Raw genomic sequence first — 25,102 nt, forward strand, 5'->3', positions numbered from 1 at the left:
CCCTGTAGTCCCCGCACTACCAAATTCTTGCCTTATAAACCCACTACAGTAGGTCAGGTTGGTGGTTGGACTTTGTGACCTTGAAGGTCATTTCCAACCTAGATGATTCTGTGATTCTATGTTATCTTGTATTTTATGGCAAACACAGTATCATGCCATTGTAGTTTCATACTAGCTCTTCATAATAGTTGAGCACTTTCTAGGAGTATGTTAAACAGTATGACTAATAAGGTCAAATGCTTTTTTCTTTTTTTTTTTTTTTCCTTTTTTTCTTTATTCTTTTTTTTTTTTTTATTATTATTATTTTTTTCTGTTGTTGTTCTTCCAGCCTCTCCCCAGGGGGAGGAGAATGGGAAATGAAATACTTGTTTTTACTTAAGGTGTCTTTTAACTTTCATGCTATGTACTGAAGTTAATAGGGTAGGAAGTATTTCAAAGAAACTGCTGTCATGTTGTTGCAGCTAAAGTGAGGCGTTCTGCATTGTAAAACACACAGCCAAGGGACAAAACCCAATTCCCTGGCTATTCATTAAGGCACTCTCTTAAACTCTACTTTTGGGACTACAAACAATGTATATGAGATCGATAAGCCTAAGAAATGCATTGGGGCTTAAATCCACTGTATTAACATAAATTCATAAATGAATGAAATAAATTCATAAACGATTTCTTTGCAGAGCAGTCTGAGAAGTAGAAGGAGTTGAAATATGGCTAACTGATGAGATCTGGAGCCTTAAGACTTTTTTTTTTTCTTTTGCATTAGTCTACAGAAATCAGCTGTACGAACCCATGTCCAAAGCTTTTGAGCATGACTAAATTGGCATAGGAAAATAAGATGATAATCAGTAGTTCTGTTCAGAAGTTCTGTTTACACCTTAAATAAGGCCTGGATAATATATATATACACATACACATATACTATATATATATATATAAATATATATTTATATATATAAATATATATAAATATATATATATATATATATATAAATCTCTTGCTGTGCCTGTCTAAAGGGGAAAACAATTCCATAGGTGTCAGTGATTTTTCCATGACTAGGAATGCAATGGTGCCCTCTTGTGTGAAAATTATATTTTAACAGCGTCTGAGACCATCAGGCAATCCCTCCTAAAATTAAAAATTGCCTATGAGAGTGCTCACAATATGCCAGTAATTTTTTTTTTCTTAAAAAAAAAAAAAAAAAAAAAAAAAGCTTAAATTATTAGTCTAGTCATGATCTAACAGATCTGATTACTTAGAAACAGTATTAATCTAGCTACACTCTAGACTTATGATTCCTTCCTGTTTTGGGTTAACACTTCCCTAAACCAGGAAATTTATTATGAAACCCCATCTGTAATGTAATTCTTTCCCACTGCATTGCTAGAGAAGTCAAGCAGCTATGTACTTGCTCTGGTCCCTTGATACCTTTGGTAAAGTGCTGGCTTTGCTGAAGTCAATGGTGACTTTCCTACTGATTCCAGTAGGGCTGGAGCTTAACTTTGGTGTTTTCTGCCACTGAAATATCCTGTACACAATGAGATTTCTCTGTCTTTGTGTTTTACATTTGCAGGTGACATTTTTAACAGCTTCTGCCATGATGCTCCTACATCTTTATCTTCTACGATACTGAAAAGCATGAAGATCTCAACAGTGATTAAATGTGTCCAAGGAAGCCCATGCTCTCTTCATTTAAACATTAAAGGATCTCTGAGTCTGGATGGTAGGAAGCAGATTTGCTACTGAGTCATTCCTGCTTACTTTTTGCTTATAGCTTTTCAGCCAAATTTTGTCCCACAGTGTAATACTTGTGTCCAAGGTGTTTTCATGTAGTTGTGTCAGAAAGATTTTTTGTGTAACTGTTTAACTACAAAACAGGATAAAGGTCATGAATTTCCCAAGGGAATGAGAACTGAGATGAATTCAATGCAACTAAATTTTTACTTCTAACATACTATACTTATCCTCTACCAGTGCCCCAAGAATACTGCTGTTATTTCTAGCTCTCTCACATGCAAATATCTACACACATACACAAACGCAAATTCCATCTGCTCCAACAGAAGAAACAGTTTTTGCTTCTGAAAGTTACAGTTCCCTCTCCAGGAGGGAATTGTAAGGAAATGGGAGACCTATTTACTTGGGATATGGAGAAGGTTGAGGTACTCAATGACTTTTTTGCCTCAGTCTTCACCAATATGAGCTCCAGTCACATAGCCAAAGTCCCAGAAAGTAAAGGCAGGGAATGAGAGAATGAAGAACTGCCCACTGTAGAAGAACACCAAGTGTACAAGTCCATGGGACCTGGTGAGATGCATCCATGGGTCCTGAAGAGAACTGGTGGATGAAGTTACTAAGCCACTCTCCATCACATTTGAGAAGTTGTGGCAGTCTGATGAAGCTCCTACTTACTGTAAGAGAGGAAACATAAACCCCGTTTTTAAAAATGGAAAAAAGGAAGAGCTAGGAATCTAGAGGACAATCAGTCTCACCTCTGTGCCCAGCAAGATCATACAGAAGATCCTCCTGGAAACTATGCTAAGGCACGTGGAAAATAAGAAGGTGACTGGTGACAGCCAACATGGCTTCACTAAAGGTAGATCATGCCCCAAAAATCTGGTAGCCTTCTATGATGGGGTTACAGCATTGGTGATAGGGGAAGAGCAAATGATACTGTCTGCCTGGACTTGTGCAAAGCATTTTGCACTGTCCCCTGTGATATCCTTGTCTCTAAATTGGAGAGTTGTGGATTTGGTGGATGGACCTTAGTGGGTAAGGAATTGTCTGGATGGTTGCAGTCAAAGAGTTGTGGTGAACGGGTCAGTGTCCAGGTGGAGATCAGTAATGAGTGGTATTCCTTGGGGGTCAGTATTGGGACTGTTGCTCTTTAACATCTTTGTTAGTGACGTGGACAGTAGGATCCTCAGCAACTTTTCCAATGACATCAAGCTGTGTGCTGTGGTTGATAGTGCTGGAAAGAAGGGATGTCATCCAGAGGGACCATGACAGGCGTGAGAGGTGGGCCTGTGCAAATCTCATGAAGCGCAACAAGGCCAAGTGCAAGGTCTTACACTGGTCTGGGTTGGGACAATCCCAAGCACAAGCACAGGTTGGTGGAAAATGTATTGAGAGAAGCCCTGAGGAGAAGGACCTGGAAGTTTTGGTTGATGGAAATCTCAACATGAGCCAGAAACGTGTGCTTGCAGCCCATAAAACCATCCATATCTTGGGCTGAATCAAAAGAAGCGTGGCCAGCAGCTTGAATGAGGTGATTCTCCCCCTCTACTCTGCTCTCATGAGACTGCATTCTGAGTACTGCCTTCTGCTCTGGGACCCCCAATATAAGGACATGGACATATTAGACTGAATCGAGAGAAGTGCCACAAAGATGGTCAAAGGCTGGCGCAGCTCTCCTGTGAAGACAGACTGAGGTAGTTAGGGTTGTTCAGCCTGGAGAAGAAAAACCGCTGAGGACACCTTATAGTGTTCTTCTGGTACCTAAAGGGGGCCTACAGAAAAGCTGGAGAGGGAATCTTTGTCAGGGAGTGCAGTAATAGGACAAGGGATAATGGCTTTAAACTGAAAAACTCGCCAGGGGAGTTTTAGGTTAGATGTTAGGAAGAACTTCTTTACTGAAAGGGTTGTTAGGCACTGGAACAGGCTGCCCAGGGAGGTGGTGGAGTCACCATCCCTGGAAGTCTTTAAAAGACGTTTAGATGTAGAGCTTAGGGATATGGTTTAGTGGGGACTGTTCGTGTTAGGTTAGAGGTTGGACTCGATGATCTTGAGGTCTCTTCCAACCTAGAAATTCTGTGATTCTGTGATTAAAACAGGGAGGGTTTAGATTAGCTATTTGGAAGAAATTCTTTACCATGATGGTGATGAGGCACTGGCACAGGCTGCCCAGAGAAGCTGTGGATGCCTCATCCCTGGAAATGTTCAGGGCCAGGCTGGATGGGGCTTTGAACAACCTGACCTGGTGGGAGCTGCCCCTGCCCATGGCAGGGGGGTTGAAATTTGATGGTCTTTAAGGTCTTGTCCAACCCAAGTCATTCTATGATTCTATAATTCTGCATCAAAATAAAATAAAAGCACTGAAATGTTTTGGCATAGTTTATTTTTACTAACATCCTGCCATTCATGTGCTTAGTGCGTTACCATTTAGATATTTCCTGGTGTGATTCATGCTTAATCATTTGCATAAGATTTTGCATAATTAAAGCTTTAATTTATAGTAATCTTTAATCCTTGCTCCCACCTTCATTTGTGTGTTATATATGTCCCTCTTTTTTACAGAGTTAAAATACATGAGCTTTTCACTTGGAAAGTTTGATACACTTTATTTTTTTGTTGTTTTGTTTTTGTTAAAGTTGCTCAAATTACATATTTGAAATCTATTCTTAACTCATTTCAGAAAATATTCGTGGGCTGGAAATATGTTCTCTTTCACTGGACACACAGCAATCTCAGTGCACAAATGTGAGATTTGCCAGGAAAAAAAGCAAGATGCTTAATGGGAAGAAGGTAGACTTCTGTTTTTTTGGGGGATGGGTTGTTTTTCATGTAAATGTTTATGAGCCTTTGGAAAAAAAATATGTATTTCTCTTTATTCTCTGATTGACTTCGTGGAAAACTGCAATGAAATATATTCTTCAGCACTGTCAAATCCATGACTGTCACTCCATGACAAAATGTCCTTTTGTAACCAGACATTTGATTTTCTAACATTTTCACACTTCTTCCACTTTCCTTTTATCAAGAGAAGCTGTTTCTGCAAAGCCTACTTCTCAAATCAATTTTGTTAGCTTTCTTTTTGTGATCACCAAATTATGGGGAAGCTTTATACCTCCAATTGCTAAGAAGCACAATTCCACAGGGACCATTAAGTGCATACAGATTTAGTTCAGTCCAACCATGTCAATAGACTTTACACATCTAGAAGACAGCCAAGTGCCTAAGCACTTGTGCTCATCTATCCTAAACTCATGATAATAATTGCAAAACCAGAGTACAATTTTGTGCTAAACTAAACGCAGAAGTCTAAGTTAAAATTTGCAACTGAAAAAGAAAAAAAAAAAAAGCCATGCTTGACCCACTCTTTAAAATTGAATAATTTTTGTTTTCAATAAGGGGTGGATAACTGTTATTAATCCCATACAAAATGTGTTACTTCATGTGATCTGTAACGTTATATTGATTGCATGTGTGAAACAAAGTTCTCCCAAACTCCAGTTGCATTTTACACTCTGTATCACTTGATGATCAAAAGTCCTCATAGACAGTGCAGGGCTGACAATGAACAATTAGTAGCTTTCAGAGTAAGGTAAGTTTTATAGGCATGGCTCAACAAACATATGTAGTAATATTTTCTTAGTTTCAGTTGAATGAATATAAATGTGACTTAATGTTACTCTCTACAGGCATTTGTACCAAATAGGAGTATATCCAGGTGAAAGTGAAGGGTTGTTAGGGAATATAGTAGTTACCACTATCTGTGAGGGAATGACCTACTATAATTGGACCTCAACTTATGCCTCCTAAAATAATTTCTGTATCAGAAATGTACTGGAATTAATAAATGGAATTAATAAATTTGCTGAAGTTGCTGTTAAATGTTTAAACAGCTTTTTTTTTTTTTTTTTTGTTTTGTTTTGTTTTTTCTTTTTTCTGTTCTGCAACTGTTTGTGCTTGTAATATGCTTGCAAAACTAGGACATCTGGTAGTACAAAAGACCTTTAATCCTTTTGAAGTTAATTGAACATTGGACACCTGCATTTCTTTTAGGTTTATTTGATATTTGTTTGTAGATATTTGGATTTCTGGAAGTGAAGAAGACTAGAAACAATGATTCTTTTTGAAATCCTTTAATGTCATCTGCTTGTTTTACATTCTTAATGCTACAATATCTGAGGATGTTTAGTGCTCCTTGTAAATATAAATCAATTTAAATGAAGAATATTGCTTGCTTAATTCTAATAACTATTGCTTTTCATGTACTCTGGAGTTCACACACAAACCTGGCTTTATAAATGTTTTAAACAGGTGCAGGTACAATTCAATTGCTTTGAAGTCAATGTAGCACAGCACATCTATGTGACCATGAAAACAGTACCAAATTACTGTGATGTCAAGATGAGTCAGGAATACTATGTTGAAGGTAGGAAACCATCTTTAAACAGATTTTTTTCAAGAAACATTTTTTCAAAGGAAAAAAAAAGGTAAAACAAAAACAACCAACCAAACAAATAAAAAACCCAGCCCAAACCCAAATGCAAAGCCAACCCACTTTCTGGGATAGGCTGATCTAAACGGTACTACAGTATGTATGCCGGCATCAATTTTATTCTTTATTTTCATAATTTATTTAGTGCATGTAGATGTCTGACTTGCTATAAAAAAAAAAAGAGACTAGAGTTCATATCTCAAAATATATGTTACTACTCTATGCATTTGTACCAGTTTTGCTACCTTGTGACTGACTTGTGACTGAAGAATGGTCTTTCTCTGCCTGCAGGTTCAGCCTTGCATTATCTTTGCACATAGTCTGTCTTTTGTTAGGCCCCAGATCATTTCAGAGATTGAGGAAAGCTTAATAAGAAAGTGTTTATTAGCTAGCTGTTCTATCACCTGTTTTAATGTAAGTGGGTAAGACAAGATAGCATTGGTCCCCTTTTTTTTTTTTTTTCTTTTTGGCACACAATGCCTACCATATAAAAGTTGATTTGGCACTGTGGTCCAACCAGTGTGGCTGGTGCAGGAAAGTGGTGGTGCAAAAAATGAAGCCAGACCCCTTGCTCAATCCACTGCCCATAATTGTCCTTCCTTCCCATCACCACAGTAGATGGGCTGCTCTTGCTCATGGCCCTTGGTACAGGATCATCCCTCACACAAGGTATCAGGCATGTTATGGCTGCTCAAGAAATCCTTCCATTTTCTTGAAAACCCCATAATTCACTACTGAAGTAGATATGTACTTTGTGAATGAAGAGGAGAAAAATAAGGCTTTATAAAGCCTAGTTTTAAGCCACTTTACAAGGAGGAACAAGCAAATGAAAACACAGGAAAATATTTCCTCAGGGAAATGGCAATGTGGGGAAATGAAAAAAAAATACTGGTCTAAGTTAAGAGCACTTATGAACTCATTTAGTTTTTTAAAATAAAGATTTAAATTTCAGATATACAAATATTAGATACTAGTTCAGAAAATGTTGGCTAGCCTCTACTTCTGGCAAGCTCCCTAGGAACTAAATACAGTAATTCTTTGCAAGCCTGGAAGAGAATCAGAATAATAAAAATACACAGTTGTTTATAGCAGAGGAATGAGTCTGGTAAACAATTGGAGTGACTTTCAAGGAAAGAATAACTGAAATTGTTATTACTTATATTATTATTAGGTACTGGGTAAAGAAGTGCATTATTGTATCCTAGTTTGCCACATTAAACTGCTGATGAAATTTTACAGTAGAAACCCCACACTAGTGAAATAGCTCCTTAATGCTAGTTAAGGTGTAATCAGTGTGTGTAGTAAAGGTACTTTTGCACTGCCCCTCTGCCTCTACACCATTTGTCTGGAAATTGATGTAAATCAGTCTTTAAAAAGGGATATATGAGATAGATAGGCTTACTGTTGGTAAGCTATTGGATAATTTGGCAGCCTTAGTTACACATCTGTATCAATAAAGCAACACTGAAGAAACTTCTGGCTTCTATTTTACAGATTGCAAAAACAGTGACGTGGGAAAATATATTCCAGCTTGTTTGGGTGAGCTGATCTTTTATACAACTGGAAGCAGTGAGATATTTCTGGTGACCTATACAATGATATGTTTTCATAGCTGAATAAGCAGAAAAAAAAAAAAAAAGACAATTTACATCTATTGCTACTTATATATTGGATAGTTAAAGTCCTGGAAATGTTTGGCGTTTCTCTGTATAGACTTGGAAATGCTAGATAGCAGATAAAAATATTTACAATCTATTTAATACTTAAGGTTTTGAAAATAAGTTTGTGTCCTTATCATGCACTTTGTATTACTAGTTTCATATTTTGTCTATAGACAGATTTCATAATCAGATTAATTTGCAAAAATGGTATCCTAATTTTGGGGTACTTGTGAATAATAATAATTAAAAGATACTAAAAAGAAATTGTATTTATCTGACATAATTGCACATATTTTCGAAGAAACAAGATTTCAGCCTTAGGATAATCAGCTTTTGAAGTAGTATTAGTGTGTCTGTTTCAATTATTTGTATATGAACTACATAATATTTCTTACACTGAAGCTGAAGTACAATCAGTAAATGTCCTGGCTTCTCAATATTGACAATGTTAATTTAAAATTAGTAATATTGAAAGTTTTTATCTTGAAAATTATTATATGTTATAAAATAAGCTGACCTCTAGGAATAGCAGTATACAAAAAGAATGAATTCAAATATCCTAGGTAAGAATCTTTAAATGTTGAGTTTCATCTCTATCAAGTTACAAGATTCATTCCGTATCTTTTATAAAGAAATAATGAAGTCAGAAATATATAAAGCAATACAGAAGCAGGTGTAATAATTCTACCTTTGACTTCTATTTTTCAGCTGGAAAGTTAGATTATAATGTAGAAAGGGCAAGGAAAATCATATCAGTGAATGTATCCAACTTTCTTCGAGATCAAGATTATTATGTTCGTTTGTGTCACAAATGGTTTACTTGTGAAGATGTGGGACAATTTGCTGTGGTGAGTTAAAGCTTGAAGCATTCCTTTCTTGAACTGGTGTGAGAATTGTATGTAGTAATGTTCACTGAGATCATACGTATAAGAAATAACCTCCTATGTATTTACTTAACTTTATTGAATGTTATTTACTGTACTGGATTCATGACCATCTTTTTCATTTCAGATAAAAGGGAAGGACACTTTAAAATCAGTTTCTCTGAAATATTCTCAGCTACTTCCTTGTCTTTGCATTGAGGTAACAGTCTGGATTTTATATGTACTTGTGTTTCTAATTAAAGAAATTTTATCTGGTATTTGTGCTAAAAAAAGGAAAAATCTGTAGGAAAAGGCTCTAGAGCTATGTTTTTGACTAAGGTTCATCTGACCTTATAGTTATGTAAATGCAGAGGAGTTTTTTCAGAAAACATTAATTACAACATGGAGATAAAATGAATACATGGAGAAAAATGAATACAATTTACATTAATTTATGGAAAGTATTGTGTAAGGCTAATTTGACTGATTTTTTATAAGTAATGGAAAGACAGCAAATTTTATCTGAATTTGATGTAGAAACATGTTAAACTAAAAGATGAACTGAGGAAGCTGGGGCTTACAAGATTTGTATGGTAGATAACACCTCCATGGAGGGCTAATTAAACTACTTCTGTTGAATGGGGCAGTGCTAGTAGAAAGGTTATTTAAGGATCTTAGGTATGTCTATATAAGGTCTATATAAGACACTTAGGTCTATATAAGACACTTAGGTCTTATATAAATGTTTTGGGTGATCACATGGGCACAGAAGGTGGGAATGTGTTAATGAGATTTGCTGAAAATACAGCTGAGTGGTGTAATCGAAATTGAAGAGAATCAAGAGACTGGATATCTTCATATGTGAAATAACTGAAGGAAGATGAAGTATGAAGTGCATGTTCATGTATGTGGTCTGATAAAACAACTTGTCAATTGTGAGTCCTAATTTAGAACTAACCGTGGAGGAAAAAAATCTAGATGTAATAGTTCATCATATGATGATTAAATGAACATGCTTACATGATGCAAATTTGAACAAAGGTCTACTGGGCTAGATTATTCTAAGCTAACACAAAAGTAAAGGTAAGGCTTTCTATGGAATAATGTAGGCAAATCTTGCATCTGTATTCAATAATGATTAGCAAAAATGGAACGATGTCCATTTTTGATGTCCAGATGTAGATATCTACATTTGTATTAGATGTCCAAGCTCTTTAGTCAATGGTAATCTGGCTAATGCAAACAGCAGAGCCTATAAAGTTACTCAGTGAACCAAGAGTATTTGCTTATTGAGATGAGCTGGATAGCACTGTAGACTCCACTGGCTGCATTGTCTACATCTTCATATGGCCACTGTAATAGGAATTTAGGCATTTAATCCACATTCAGATGTATATATTTTAGGCATCTAATCTCGCATACTTTGATATACGAAATATGCAAGTTGAACCAGGAGGTCTCTTCCAAACCTAGTGTATTTTTTTGTTTTGTTTTATTTCACTCTGAAAGGTAGGAAATCACTAGAAAGATATTATTTCTCCTATCATATATATAGAAAATCCCATAATATGACTGCTGAAAGAACAGATGGGGACTGTGAGTAATAAAAATATTTGCACATGAATCTAAATAATTAGGTTATAGTAGCAGACATGCATTAGATACTTGCAGGATTGGGTTAAGTATTAGTCCTCAGATTTTAAGGATACATTCTTAACCATAACAAAAACCATGAGATCTTGTATTATGATTCTCTAATGTTTTTGGTTACCCCTAGAATATAATGACAGTGTAAGAAACAATGAAAATCAAACTGTAAGACTTCCTAAATGAAATTGGACTAAAATATATGACTTAGAAGGAATATAGGGGTAGAAGAAATCACCTTAGTTTATGAGCTCCATAATGAACCCCATAATGATGAACAATAAAACAGATATCTAGTGCAAAATATACTTTAAAAAAATGCTTCCCCAAACTAATAAACATAGCATATGTGTCTTTGATGGGATGTTTGTTCTGTCGCATTCTTTCTGAAATGTTAAAAACTCGTGTTCCTGAAAATCTCTAGTTAACGGAAACTTTTTGGGTTATAGGGTTGGCTGGCAGTTCCAGATGCAAGGAGGATACAACTTTGTCCCTTTGAAAATGGCAAGTATTTTGTGATTACTCTTTATCTGACTGTTTTTCAGCAGTTCCAGTAATATGTCACAATTTGAAATTCATCTAAGGTGAAAACCAAGCATTGCAAAACTGCAAGGAAATCATCACATTGTTATATTGTGGGTAGATGAAATAACTTTCAGAACAAATAGTTCATAAAATTTCTGCCAATATAAACACCAAGTAACTTTCTAGTCATTTCCCACATTTTCTGAAGTCACATGCAAGGAATGTTGACGTGAGGAGAGGGCTTTGAAGAAAGATTTGAAGAAGGTTCCTGACACCTATCTTGAAGGAGAGACTGGAGAGATGAAGAAAAAGTCACTCTTTCCCCTCCCCCCCCCCCAACCCCCTCCGTCAAGAGGAGCATTTTTAAAAATTTATTCTCTAGTGTCAGTTATAACACATAGGAGAGTAGATAACCAGGCAATAAAATCAGTGTTCCTACTTATTTATTATAACAGATATCTCAAGCTAGCTCATTACGAGCAAGAACAAGAAATGAATGAAGGTGAAAACAAGTTTTTAAACACATTTTGTTGTCAAACAGGAAACCAGTAATAATAGAAGATTATTGGGAATTCAGAAAGGGAAGTTAATGGGAATTGAGAAAGATGACAGTTAACTGCATATGGAACTTCCTATACGTAATGGGAAACTATTTGCATAAATTGTTCCAACAAAGTCAGATTTTGGTATGAGATGACAGCTGAAAATGAAATTCTCATATTGTATAGGTCTTTACCAGAAGTTCTACCAAGGAGATAGAAAAAGTACATCCTGACAAATAGTTTTATTTTGTTTAGTTCAGCATAAGTACAAGTATATTTTTGGTCCAGATGATGCTGAGAAGACTAGTAAGGGATTTTAGTATTTGATTAAAAAAAAAAAAAAAACACAAACAAAAAAACACAACAAAACAACCTATGAGAACAATTACAAACATCAACCTCCAGCAGTACCTCCAAACTCCATTAAAATGCATAGATATCCACTGCAATGCTTTCATGTTCTTGCAGGACCAATACATTTGTGTTAGAATGGAAGCAATTTCCTCTTCAGGTTTCTTCTCCTGGGTTAACCAGGCTTCACTGTTGGCTAATTTTGTTGTGGCAGAATGTAGTGACTGTGACAGTACCATCCCTTTGCAGCAATGGAGTGCAGTTTGACTAAATAAAAAGGGAAAGGACTCTATTTATGCAATAGAGAGCACTTACAGGAACACTCATGCTCTGTCTATAGGTTACATATTCATTGCGTTATGTGCATGTAAGTTCTTCAGAACACTCATGGAGCCTGAGCCTCCAGTGCCAGGACCTCCAATCATTAGCGTACGAATTCATTTGAATCTACCATATACTGAAGGTCTTTGGCTAGAAATGTACTTGCATTACACTCTTTCTATGATTGATAGTCAAGGAATGCAATTCCAGGAGGTTATGTGACCTACTTAAGATCTAAAGCATCATTCCCTGGTCATGCCTATCTGTCATCATAGTAGGAGACTGATCAGGCTAAGCTCTCAGGTTGATGAGATGATCTGTACAGTAAATGCCAACACTTCAGTGGGATGAATTACTGTTTTACACTGTCACAGCATGAAACACTCCTGATTGGTGTAAATGACAAGGGAACAGAATTGCAATTGTTTTAGTTTTAAGCACATACATAGGTACCAATTTTAGGAAAGGTTTTTATTCATTTTTAGACATTTTGAACAATGTTTCTACTTTTTCTCACAGATACAAAGGTGCTATGGGATAATATTGTTTATAATCCAGCAACACAAACCCTAGCTTGGGAACCAGCTTGTCCTGTGCTTGTCACGGTTAACCTATGCAGATTAACAAAGTCTAATGACCACTGTGAAGACATACAAAACTCTTCCAAACATTTTCCTGAGAAGGTAAGAGCTATGCAGATATATTCAACCACTGCGAGTGAAGGCCATGACCAAATCAATGCATAACATGAACAGCTAGACTTTGGAATAAGAGCAGTTGCAAATTCCTCTCTTCTTCTTTGATACTTAAAACTATTTATAACCACAGTCTCTTCTTGTACTCTAACCACATAATATATTCAGAAAGCTCAATAATGGCTGACTCACTACTAACAAATAAAATGTGGAGATGACTGTAAAGCTAGTAATGTTTACTAAATTCTTTGGGGTCAATAGGGTCTGCTTTTCATTTATAGTAAAGACATGATTCATCTTCCCTGACCTTGCTGTCTAAAAGATAGGTGTTCAAGTCTGAACTATTCATCTCAGATTCCCTTTAAAGTAAGCAAATGAAGCAGACATACTCAAAGGACAACTCTTCTCGTCTGATGATGGGTATATAAAAAAGTCCAGAGGGATACATCTCTGAAGGTACCCATTTCTCTTCACTGAGTTTCTCATTTCACGTATCTCTTCACAAATGACAAGGGTCTATTGTGATTGGATTGGATATTTAACATTTAGACATCTAAAATATAATTGAGATGAATCTAAATCTCCTTAGGTCTTACTGGAGAGGTAATGGTACCTTGATAGGTCATGGTAGTTTTATACTCTATTAAGATCTCTTTGAAGTGACTGCCTCAGCCTGGGTTCAATGTCTTGCAATTGTGGGCATTGCTCAGTTCCTCCAGCATTTATATTCTAAAGTTGAAGAGGAATTTAAATGCAATTATCTTGAACTGCTATGTACTTCAGCCATAAATCTCACAATACTGAATGTATTGGATTTATGAGGATGGTTAGAATTCCTGCTTTCATCCTGAAAAGTAAGTTTCAGGCTTTCTTGATTGTGAAGAGCTAGTAAACTTTATGTAACAATTCAAAAAGAAAACCAATCAAATACAAATTCTTAATTTTTGAAACTTTATGAGTCTTATTCTGGTGAAATGATCTGGGGGAGTTGACTCAAAACTTTTGAATGCTTTTTTGATTAGGAAAGTGTTTTGATTGGCCAAGTGTTCAGTGATTGTTCAGATTCACAATATTATGTGTTTCAACAAAGCTTTGATCTTGCAAAAACAAATATATTTAATTTTACACATGTGAATGGTCCCTATGGGATTCATCATCTGCTGACAACAAGCACAGCTCATTCATTGCAGTAAAAAAAAAAAAAAAAAAAAGGAAAAATAAAGAAGCAAGAAGCATATAATGAGATTTGGCTGGTAATGGTCATGTCTATTACTCAGAACACAGTGCAAAGTTGGTTTATTACAGACAATGAGTGTTTTCCTGTACTTATTGCTTTTAATGGCTGAACAAATATTATTGGAGAGGATGAATTTTTCTATTCCATTGCAAAAAGTTTGGTATTACAGAATCACACATTAAATTTAGTCCATTTCTTATACTATAAACCTTGAAGAACATTTGTATACTGTGCTGGAGACAATTGCAGAGATTCCTCAAATAGTACCAGCTTCCCAGTAAATCCACACAATGCCGCACACTCTAAAACTATGCACTTTTAGGCCCAAATGCTATGTAACTCTTCTCTCTAATGAGGGTGGGGCTTTCTCTATCAATGGCAATTCTGTCTCCACTTCTGAATGGATTATCATGGAAATATCTTCTGTGAACCTACTGTAGATAAGCCTAAGTACATCCATTGTGTTGTCCCCCAAAAAGCTACATGAAAGAGGTGTTACTTTGGTCATGATACTATGTTTTGTGTGTTGGATCCATTGTGCTCAGTCACTTGAGCAATGGTGTTTTTATAGTAACATCACTTACATAGGTACTAATGGCTTATATGAGAAAAGGCTTTTTATGGAGAAGCCTTTGGGGAAGTAAACAATTGTTAATCAAGAATGTGACTTTTTTTTTTTTAGGTTTCTAAAGTTCAGTCTATGTTTAAGTTTTTTCTTGAATAGGGATACTGAAAATTGAGAATTTTCTAAACTGAAGGTGGAAGTCTTAATTCAACAACAATTTTGAGTATATGTTTAAATGGTCTGCAGTGCTGTTGATCAGTGGTAAAAAAGGGACTGGAAGGAGACAACTGTGTAACCAGAATTTTGTACGAGTCACCACAAAATCAATTAATTAAACTCTAAAGGGTCAGGCTGACTATAAAAATGCTACATTACAGATAAAAAGAAGATACTCAGTAACCCAATTTTCTTACTATTTTATGTGAGTAACTTACTAAGATGTTTATAAAGCAAATAAACCAGTTCCTTTCTCAGTAATAAAACCAATAAAATTTGGAGTAATTAATTTTCTGAAACTAGCCAATGAAACTAGCTAATGACAAGTGCTGTCTTTTCAAGCAGGTTAAATATTCTCGTGTGGACACTCACCCGAGGCTTTGCATGAAGGTACAGTGATTTAATTGTACAAGATATCTTTCCTGTCCTCTGTCTGTCAGCTTTAAAAAATGAATTGCTAATATTCTTTAGGATTAATGTTTTGTTTTATAGCTCTGATGACTAGGAAGTAAGAATGAAAGAAATGTGAAAGATTAAATTAATAACAGTGTCGTGGTTTTACCCAGCTGAGCAGCAGAACTCCACCACAACCACTCTCTTATTCCCACTCCTCAGAAGCAGATGGGGAGAAAAAAGTGTGTTGGCAAGAGAAAAAAAGCTCATAGTTTGAGGTTAAGATAATTTAATTAAAGGGAAAAGGAAGAGGAAGAAAACAAGATAAGGCTGCACAGAAGTATACAGATAGAAAAAAAACATTATTTTCTATTTCCCATCAGTGTTTGGCCACATCCTGGGAAGCAGTGCCTTGATACAGTGGTTGTTTGGGAGGACAGACGTCTTCATAATGAGAGACGTCCTTCTCTTTCCCCCTTCCTTCCTTTTACTGCTGAGTGTGACACCATCTGGCATGGAACATCCCTTTGGTTGGTTTAGGTCAGCTGCCCTGGTTATGTCCTTTCCCGACCTCTTGCCCACCCTCAGCCTGCTGGATCAGGCGTTTGGAGGGAGTCCTGATGTTGCCAGCACTGCTCAGCAATAGACACAACACGAGTGATACCAGGGCTGTTCTAGCTACAGGTGCACAGCACAGCACTGTGTGGGCTGCTGCAGGGAAAGGTGACTCCATCCCTGCAGACCCAGTACAAGGAGGTTCTTTGGAAGTGCAGCAGCAATGATAGGACATGGGTCAGATTGTGCCCTCCATTTTCACCACTTAAAAAAAGGTCGTATATGCAAACTCTGAAGCTTGCATTAAGCTTAATGTGAAATATTGCCCATATTGAATACTCAATAATAAAAATGATCGATACACTACATTTGATGGAGTACTGTTTATTATTCCAGGTGAGAAAAAGTGCTACGTAAGATTAATATAGGCATATTATTATTTTCTTTTAGGCTACTTTTAAGTCAATGGAACTACATGTTTCTGTAAAATTTAGTGTGTGTGTAAATGTCTTAAGAATTGTGGACCTAATTTAAATCAAGTATTGGAAGATACTATAAAGCAGGAAAGCTGTGAATTCTTTTTCTGCACCTTTCTGGAATGCATTGATTATCTTTACTTGAATCTGTAGCTACAGACTGAAATTTAAAAATCAGTTTACCTAACCAATTTCTCTGGTTTCAGTTTACAACCAAGCAAGGCTCTTGGGTTAAATGTCCATTCGCACACGGAGAATTTCCAGGTAAACACATTTTTTACTACATATTATTAAATTAAAAAAAAATAAAATAATAAATCTCTCACTCGCCTTCTCCAGTAAGTAACCTTTCACTTTAGAAATGTATTCACATCATTGTAGCTTATAAATTATAGCAAAGAGATTTGACTGCTTGTTACTTGTATGTATATACTTCCCAGTAGGTTAAGTGTTTATCAGTGTGAAGAAGTAATAAGAGAATATATGAAATAATAAAATTATTTCATAAAGAAATAATGAAAAAGTAATGAGAAAAGTAATGAGAATAGTTACTTTCTCATTAGTTACTCAACTAATTAAAAAGGTTTTGTTTTAAATACACCAATTTGAAATATAAAATATGGTCCCTGTACATCTAAAAATAAGTATTTCCCCCCCTAATATCAGCTTGGAAAATGAGAACTGCTGCAGTTGCTGATCAGATACAAGTTTTCTTCACGTCCCAAACCAAGGCACACTTCTCAGTGCTTGTGTGTAACAAGACGCAGCTGGCCTCATGTGACTCACTTGGGATGCACCATTCAGTCTCTGCGGTTTGTATATATTATTTCTTCAAGACTGGGATACTTTTTATGAAATCTGTGTTTGTTTATTATTCCATTTATTGCTCTGCAGCTTGAAATCATTGATAAACACATGCATGTACTTATTGGAACAATTACCAGAACATTTAAAGCACGTAGTTCTAATTCTGACCTCACTCTGTGCAAAATATAAATAAGGATGCTGAAGTCAAATAGGTCGCATCAAAGAAAGTGACTATTGAGTGGAACCTTCTTATTCTTTTAACATCGTTTTGGTAGTGCTCTCTTTGTATTATGTATATAAGAGCTATTAGCTTTTCATATATTGGTCACTGATACAACTGATCTCAAATCTCACTCATGAAATGGAAGACTTGAGGCATACTTCCACAATGATCTTGAGCCACTCTAAATCTCATGGCTGCCAAAAAAATCTCAATACAGAAAAAGCTGAGTAGTCAGCCAAATTAACTTTACGAGCCATCTGACTGTGTGAATACACAACTGCTTCTTCCAGCAAAAGGAAGGAAGAGAGGAGAAGATTGTTGAAGGGTGAGACTGCTATTTCAGGCAGCAGCTTGTCATGAAATGGGAGCCTCATTCCTCTCCTGCAGCTAAGCATGTATCCCATATGTTTTCAGTGCAGCACTGTGGCTTGCCCTTGCCCTTCAGGCCTGCATACCAGTTACCTTGTTGGCCTGACCTGTGATCTATTGGGAGGTACATCTGGAAGGCGGGGTCAAAGAGCAGAAGAGTGCTCATAGCATTATTTTTCTATTAGGAGAATATTAGCAAAATAGTTTGTAGGAGCTGTAGGCACCCTGCTGTTTCAACTGCCAGCTTCTCAGTAGTCTTATGTCCACCCCCAAAGGTGTGCTCTTGCCATTGCCCTGCCTACCAAGCGTACGAGATGTTGCATGACAGATTTTGAGAAAGTTGAGAAATCTGGATCTTATGATTTTTACTGTTATTCCTGGTTGTGTCCATTGAATTCTCGTCATGGGGCTGCATTGTAGAAGACACAAGCATGCTGTAGTTCCTACACCTGTCCTCTTTAGGATATATTCTAGCTGTAGTTTGTCACTGTCTGCATGTATAAGCTGCAACTGATTTTTGAAGTACCTCTGATCCTTTCAGTGTGCAGGATGCACATACCAAGGGGTAGTTGACAAGCAGGTAACTATGAAGCAGGCAACTTCTTAAACTCAAAGGGGTGGACACTGAATTTATTTTCTAATAAATCTGTTTTGGTTTTTATTACATCTCTGGTTCCAAGTGTAACAGACCAGCTGTTAAAAGCAGAGATTTCCAACTCTGAGTTTTGTTGCACAAGCTGAGGATGTGCTGAAGTGGTAACTGCACTGTCAAGAGATTTCAGAGCTGAGAGCACAGGTGGAACTATCAAGAGTCTGTTCTAATAGGGCAAGATATCTGGGGAAGTGCTGTATTACTGGCAGAAATGGAGATATTTACAGTACCAGAGTTGTCAAAGACTATGTTCAGTGAACACTTAGCAGTGGCACTTCATTTCAGATGGCTTATTTCAAATAAAATCTGTGGAATGTAGACTTTCAGTTTTAAAGGTTCCCTGTGTGAATTGCAAAGTAAGAAAGGTTATGGTAGAGCGCTGATAAGTCAGAGCCAGCTGTTATACCGTGTCTTTCATGAAGGGCACTGCTGTATTTAGAAATGCTTTTTCCTTCCCTCTGGTACAAAGCTGTGATTTCCTCTGCTACTCTGACACTATGGGAACCAATGTAAATTATGTACAGTTCCTGTCTTACCACTGTGAGCAATACACACAAAATTTTCATCATGATTTAGCTTTGTGTTCCCAGAAACCGATGTTCCTTCTAGTAATCCCTGTTCAGTTGTGCTTGAGTAAGAACACATTCACCTAATTTACCCCAAATTATTTTAGGAGTTTGCCACACTAAAGAAAACAGTGTAGGATGCAAAGCTATTAGTGGACAAACTAACACTGTTTTGAGGACAAACCATAAACAATCAAATGTTAAGTGTCAGGACTGTCATTTAGGACAATTTTACCCTAAGGCTGAGCTTGTTCTTGGCATACAATATGATCGGAAACCCACAAGAACTGCAAAGAAAGGGTCATTCCTTCAACTCACATACACCAGGGGATAGAAGTGAAGATGTTCAGTGGCTAACATGGTGTCAGCAGGCTTGGCAGGGAGTTTTAATACTTCCTTTTTTAATACTCCTCCGTTTTAATATTATGTACTTCACAAAATGCAGGAATATTAGCTCTCTTCCTGTGCTGTCCAAATTGTATTTAGCAAAATGACACAAACTGCTGATGGTTATAGAGAGCTAGAGGTATTTCTGAAAATAAGTAACCTTCCATAATGAATGTATACTTTATTAATTTTCCAGCATAGTAGAACATGTACTATTATTGGCAAAGGAGCCAGAGAGGTGGAAAGAAAAGTACATTTTCTTTGTTCTGAGGTGTGGAAAATAACTTATTTCTTTCTTTCTCATTAGGGTGATTCTGTATCAATCACTATGTCACAGGAAATGTGTGGATCAACAATTTGCATTCAGGTATGAGTCTTGATTTTGCCAAGTACTATGTACAAAATAAACACGTCATCATTAATCCCCTTCCCTCCACGTTCCCCCCCCCTCCCCCCCCCCCAAATAAAACAAGCAAGCAAACAAACAAAAAACAGCTGGAACTCCCATAGCTTCCTCCTCCTAACCAGATCTGATCACTGTGCAAATGGAATTGGCAAAGAGCATTATTTATGGCTTGATGTGCTGCCACCACCTCTTGTTGAGATGATATTAATTAACAGAGAAGGTGCTCTCCACAATCTTTCCTCTTTGTAAGTGCCAGATAAAGGAATATCAACAGGGAATTGTTAATCCAGTCTTTATAGGTTCCTTTGTAATAGTTAGCTGAAAGATCCAAGCAAATCATAGATGAATCTTTCAAAAATTGACATTAGCTGAAAAGGTTAGGCAGTTAGCTAACAGTACAGTAAGTACAAAGTATGCTGGAATTAGCACTCCTGAAAGCACAGCAGAGCAAATTTCTGACATTTATGCTACACCGCTGTAGCTAAACTACTTTAAGACAACATTAATAGAAAATGATCGTTAAGATGATAGGTTTATTCCTCTCTGGAGTTAATGTTCTCAACAGACACCAGACAAGAGTGACTGGCAGCCAGAGCTATGAGGCTCCAGCAGCTGCCCTGGAGGGCCCTTGCCAGCTTCATTTTTTGCTGTTAGGAAGAAAAGGACAGGATGAAAGTGAGATTGGCAAAAGCCTTCTTGGCAAGGAGAGTTATTTTTCTTTCCCTGGTGAAAAGTCAGATTCGGTGATAAAATTGATATTCTCCAGTATAAATTGTTTATTGTGTAAATAATACATTGTTGGAGTATAATTCTCAAAAAAAAAAAAAAAAAAAAAAAAAAAGTTTGATTAGCTTTATCCTCTGGAAACCTAAAAGTGATTGCGTCTCACTAGACCACAGTCTCCATATGCATTTATTTAAAAACAGATTAAAAGTGCAATCTGTTGAGTAGACTAATAAAGCAATGCTTTATTACTTATGTCAACAGAAGTATTTAGTAACAGTACTGCTGAAAGTGGAATAAGACTCAATTCTTTCTTTTACAAGGGCTGGAGGACAGATGTAGATTATTCAGTTCCACTGCAGATCTGTGATATCCACTGTGGTAAGTATTAACGATAACAAAAGAAAAATTAGGTCTTGATTGTATGGAAGAGAGCATCTCAGGTGAAGCATGCTTTCATTGAGAAACTGAGATAGGATTCCTCTGACTGTATGTCAATGTCTACATGTGAACTAGATATGCTCAGCTTCCTTTATAGACAATGTACTCATACCTGAAGTAGTTTTTAATTAGCTACTGCACGGGCAACTTGTGTGGCTGTGTTTTCTCTGCTTCTTGGTTGAATTTTCCAGCCTGTGCCAAGTTCTGCATACCACACCTATATTTACCTTGCTGTTGGTACATGAGTTAACTAGTTAAGAACAATCCTTGGCAAGTAGGCACACAGTTCTGTCACTGTAGTGATTGCAGCATAGCCCTACTGTTAATCCTCCACCTCTGCAAATGGGATGGTGGAAGTTCCCTCCACTGAAGCACTCTGAGGATATTACTATGATTTGAGGTGCACTCAGATATGCTCACGATTCCAGAGGATTCTGAATCTCCAAATCCTAACAGTATGTCACTACAAAAGCTAGTGAATTTGGAGTAAAAGCCTTTGGGGTTTATAGCAATGAGCAGAGGATTAGATTGATTAGAATTAAAAAGTCTAAAAGGAGTCAAGCTGAGAGAAGGCTCAAACTGTTTTTCTCATTGCCAAAAAAACTCCCCAAACCCACCCAACCAAACACTGCCTCTCCCAGTTCATTGTAAAAACAGCAATTCCTATGACATATTTTCTGATACTTAAAAGGAGGGGGCTTGAATTTGTAGTCTAACTGTATATCTCTGCAAGCACTGGCATACCACTAGTTCACTTTTCTTCTGTACTTACAAACTCATAACAAGCCCACTCAAGGTGAATCAATTAAATACTGAGTGATGTGATTCATGTAATCTGGATGCATTTTCCTTATTCATAGTTTCCTTTTAACAAGCGTGAAGGATATGACAAAAGCATCTAAAATAACAGAAGGCTCCAGAGATGGCAGCCTGGGAATTCCCTGATGCTTTATATTATGAAAGACAAGGTCTGTGTATTAAATGAAAATGGTGGAACACTGAAAATCGAGTAAAGAACTTTTTGGATGTTATTTGATTAAAATGTGGAATTTGTCATCCTAGTTTCTGTTCTGATGAAGAATTTGTGGAGATACTGTGAAAAGAGATATTGTGAGAAAAAAAAAAGATAAACTGTGCATATCAAGTACATCAGAACTGTAATATGTGATCGCTTTTTTGTATGAAGGATACATGCAACGTGCTTCATGGCTTCTGCCAAAATTCGTATTTTTGGGATAATGCCATCCACATTAGCAGGGGGATGATTCGATCTCTGCCATCTGATCAGGAGGGGATTACTGAAACTTCCCTCTGAGATAGGTGGAGCAAGCCAGCGTCAGTGATGGGACGCTTAACTGTGTGGGTCCATATCATTGACGTAATTCTTGTGCTCTTAATAGCTCATTGAGAGTCAAAACTGCTTGTTTTGTCATGTGTACTACTAAGAGTTTCGAATTCTCAAATGTTTATTTTCCATAACAAAAATATTCACAAGCATTAGCTTTTCAAAATCAAGAGATGATGAAAGTTTCTTAAAGACTATTTCATCTAGGGTGTCTTTGAATCTAAGATGCTACGAGAAACAATCCACACAAGGACAAAGGGAATATTAAAGATGGGATCTGTCCATAATTTGTAACAATTTGAATTGCACAAAACGTCAAAGTAAATGAGAAATGATCTTATGATGGCATAGTGAAAATACTTACTATATACATTTTTTGTGAAATAGAAATTGACAGCATTACTACATTATGTTAAAGGTACCATGCAGCACCAGCATGCCTGAAAGAGCAGTGGTGTCATTAACATGCATTTTGTTATTCAAAACCAAAGGCAAAACTTTGCTTTCCTTTCCATTTTTTTTTTTCTTCTGCCCACTTTTCTGGATTCTGTTTAATTCAGCCAAATATTCTGAGACATTAGTTCACCCATTTAGGAAGAAACATATATATTCTAAATGCAAAAAATAACCTGAATAAGTTAATGTGAAAATAAATATATGAACCATAAGGAAAACACAATGGCAGCTTACATTTGAACTTGTTTCTTTAGGTTTTCGTGGACACACTTATGGTAATGGAAGCCCCGCAAAGGCCATGACACACAGGTATTCAGCCATTCTCTTTAACGCATTGTTTAAAAACTCTTAGTAGTTGACAGAGTTGTTAATCCTGAAAACATAACATTACTCTTGCTAAAGAACAGAAACAATGTCAAAGTGAATTTTATACTTACTGTCAGGAGTATCAGGTTCCTGTCTGTCCCCTCTTCTTGTCCTCTTGATCTCTCTATATGCAGTCTGGCATCAGGGGTAGCAACCTTGCTGCCAAAGACTGAGGACTAAAGGAGACAATTAACCAGTGACAATAAGAAGGTTGTAAAGCGATGAACTTCAAGAACCCTGGAACAATCTCAGATTTGCTGAGCATGACCTTCATATTATTAGCACCTGTTTCCTGCTTTTTCCCTAGCATTTGCAGGGAGATCACAGTCCCCTCTGTGCTCTCACTCATTGGATACATCTGCTCAGCTGTTCCACTGCATCTTTTCATTCCCATAGCCCTTTTCAAAACAAGGGCATTTTTTTCCTATGCAGTAAAAAAAATAAATTGGTAATTAATGCGGTCAATGTATGTATAATCTTGGCAGGACTCTGAGATTTTCAAAAACTTTTCCTTCAAGAAAGTCCTTTGAGAGGCAAACTAGAACAGTAAGAGCAACCTAGAGCTCCATAAAGAGTAGAGATGCTCTGAAAAACCTTTGTTTGAAGATGAGAAAAAGATGCAGTCCTGCAGAACATATGCAAATCATGTGGTTGAAAAGATGCTACCATCTTTGATTTGAGGTAGTCTTTGCCTTTTGCCTTGCCAGAAGATACCATTCAGAAAGAACCATCTAATTTTTGTTCATTTGTTCAAAATGACTGAGTGATTTGGATAGTGACAGTCAAGTCCTCAAGGTATAGGTAAATGGTTAAGTTAACAGTAAACTGCAACAGTATAAATGCAATGAAATCTCCCACAGTTCTGAGAAACTGAAAAAAAATAAATCTCACCTCTTCTGTTTCTCCCCCAGAATGAAGAGTATGCATTCCTTGCATTGAAGTTAACAATACACTTTCAATTTCCGTAGTGGCTTTGCAACATCAAGTTGTATTTTGGTGTAACTTGCAAACTGGTATCTCTCACCTTAATAAATTCCCCAAATTACTGTGGAATTATTCCAATGGGTGAAGAATTTAGCAAGTTATGCCTATTTTAATGTGTCCAAAAGAAGCTGGATTATGATTCCTCGTTTCCCAGTATTTCAAAACAAACCGCATCTTAGATCATGTAGTTAGAGAACCCTTAGATCATGTAGTTAGAGAATCAGGTTCACATTTTCCTTTGAAATGGATGTTTTTGATATCATATTCTATAAATAAATACTTTCACAGTACCTCATGTACCTATGGAACAAGAATTTCAGATGTTCTTATTTGTAACTTCCCTTTTTAAACCATAAGCAAAAAGTTTTTGGGAAATGAAGAATAGAGGAAGTTTTCTCATCTTTGTTACATTGTCTTTCTTTGTAATTTCCTTTGTTTTCTGATGCCATGACCTCACCATGACAGACCATATTCCTTAAATATATCTAACTGCTTTCTGTGTTTGCATTTGTATTTGAATGGGAGATGACTTTCCCATTTGTCTGAGGAGGTACATGTCTTCAGTTTGATAGCTATTTAAAACTGTCAAGTGAAAATGCAGCCTACCTAGAAGGAAACAGTTTGGTGGAAGTAATTGAAGTATTTTTTTTTCCCATTATATCAGTATTTATACTTAACAGTTGAGAATAATATTACACACTGTACTGATTATCAAACATTTGGGCTTTATTTCAATGAATACTCCTGTCAAACATACTTACTTCCTGTTGTGTAACAAGGAAATAAAGTCAATTAAAAGATGATTAATAACAAATCCTGAAACCACGTGGAATTGCTCATGTGGGATCAGGAAGATGGGTGGGGAGCAAGGGTCTGGAAGAAGAAGCTGATCAATAAAAAATATTTTCCACCTGAATGTGTTTTTTTGTTTCAAGACTTAAAAGGAACAATTTACAGAAGACTTACAAATGGTGTAAGAGATGTATCTGCTACATTGAAGCACAAGTTTTTTGAGTGGCCCTCAAGAGGCCAAATGGTGCTTGGCTCTAAAACTTAAATACTAAAACTTAATTGTCCACAGTGCATACCTCATAGATATATTCTTATTC

The 25,102-nt window shown here is 36.5% G+C and overlaps 1 protein-coding gene across 3 annotated transcripts in view; it reads left to right on the forward strand.

Moving 5' to 3' along the window:
• IL17REL (interleukin 17 receptor E like) overlaps nucleotides 1-24,899 on the forward strand; it is a 48,548-nt gene extending 23,649 nt beyond the window's left edge. For 2 of the 3 annotated variants that reach the window (XM_068669673.1, XM_068669675.1), the window contains 15 exons: nucleotides 1,572-1,721; nucleotides 4,413-4,522; nucleotides 6,041-6,155; nucleotides 7,716-7,760; nucleotides 8,591-8,730; nucleotides 8,894-8,965; nucleotides 10,842-10,896; nucleotides 12,651-12,814; nucleotides 15,187-15,234; nucleotides 16,475-16,532; nucleotides 16,935-17,080; nucleotides 19,580-19,639; nucleotides 20,725-20,782; nucleotides 22,898-22,952; nucleotides 23,921-24,899. In XM_068669673.1, coding sequence (XP_068525774.1) covers nucleotides 1,572-1,721; nucleotides 4,413-4,522; nucleotides 6,041-6,155; nucleotides 7,716-7,760; nucleotides 8,591-8,730; nucleotides 8,894-8,965; nucleotides 10,842-10,896; nucleotides 12,651-12,814; nucleotides 15,187-15,234; nucleotides 16,475-16,532; nucleotides 16,935-17,080; nucleotides 19,580-19,639; nucleotides 20,725-20,782; nucleotides 22,898-22,952; nucleotides 23,921-23,948 — 1,304 coding nt within the window. In that variant the 3' untranslated portion in view covers nucleotides 23,949-24,899. The remainder of the gene's footprint in view (nucleotides 1-1,571; nucleotides 1,722-4,412; nucleotides 4,523-6,040; nucleotides 6,156-7,715; nucleotides 7,761-8,590; nucleotides 8,731-8,893; nucleotides 8,966-10,841; nucleotides 10,897-12,650; nucleotides 12,815-15,186; nucleotides 15,235-16,474; nucleotides 16,533-16,934; nucleotides 17,081-19,579; nucleotides 19,640-20,724; nucleotides 20,783-22,897; nucleotides 22,953-23,920) is intronic. The other variant, XM_068669674.1, reaches the window with a different exon arrangement.
• Nucleotides 24,900-25,102: the final 203 nt, after the last annotated feature.

Source organism: Anas acuta, chromosome 1 (assembly GCF_963932015.1).
Source record: "Anas acuta chromosome 1, bAnaAcu1.1, whole genome shotgun sequence".
Taxonomy (NCBI): domain Eukaryota; kingdom Metazoa; phylum Chordata; class Aves; order Anseriformes; family Anatidae; genus Anas; species Anas acuta.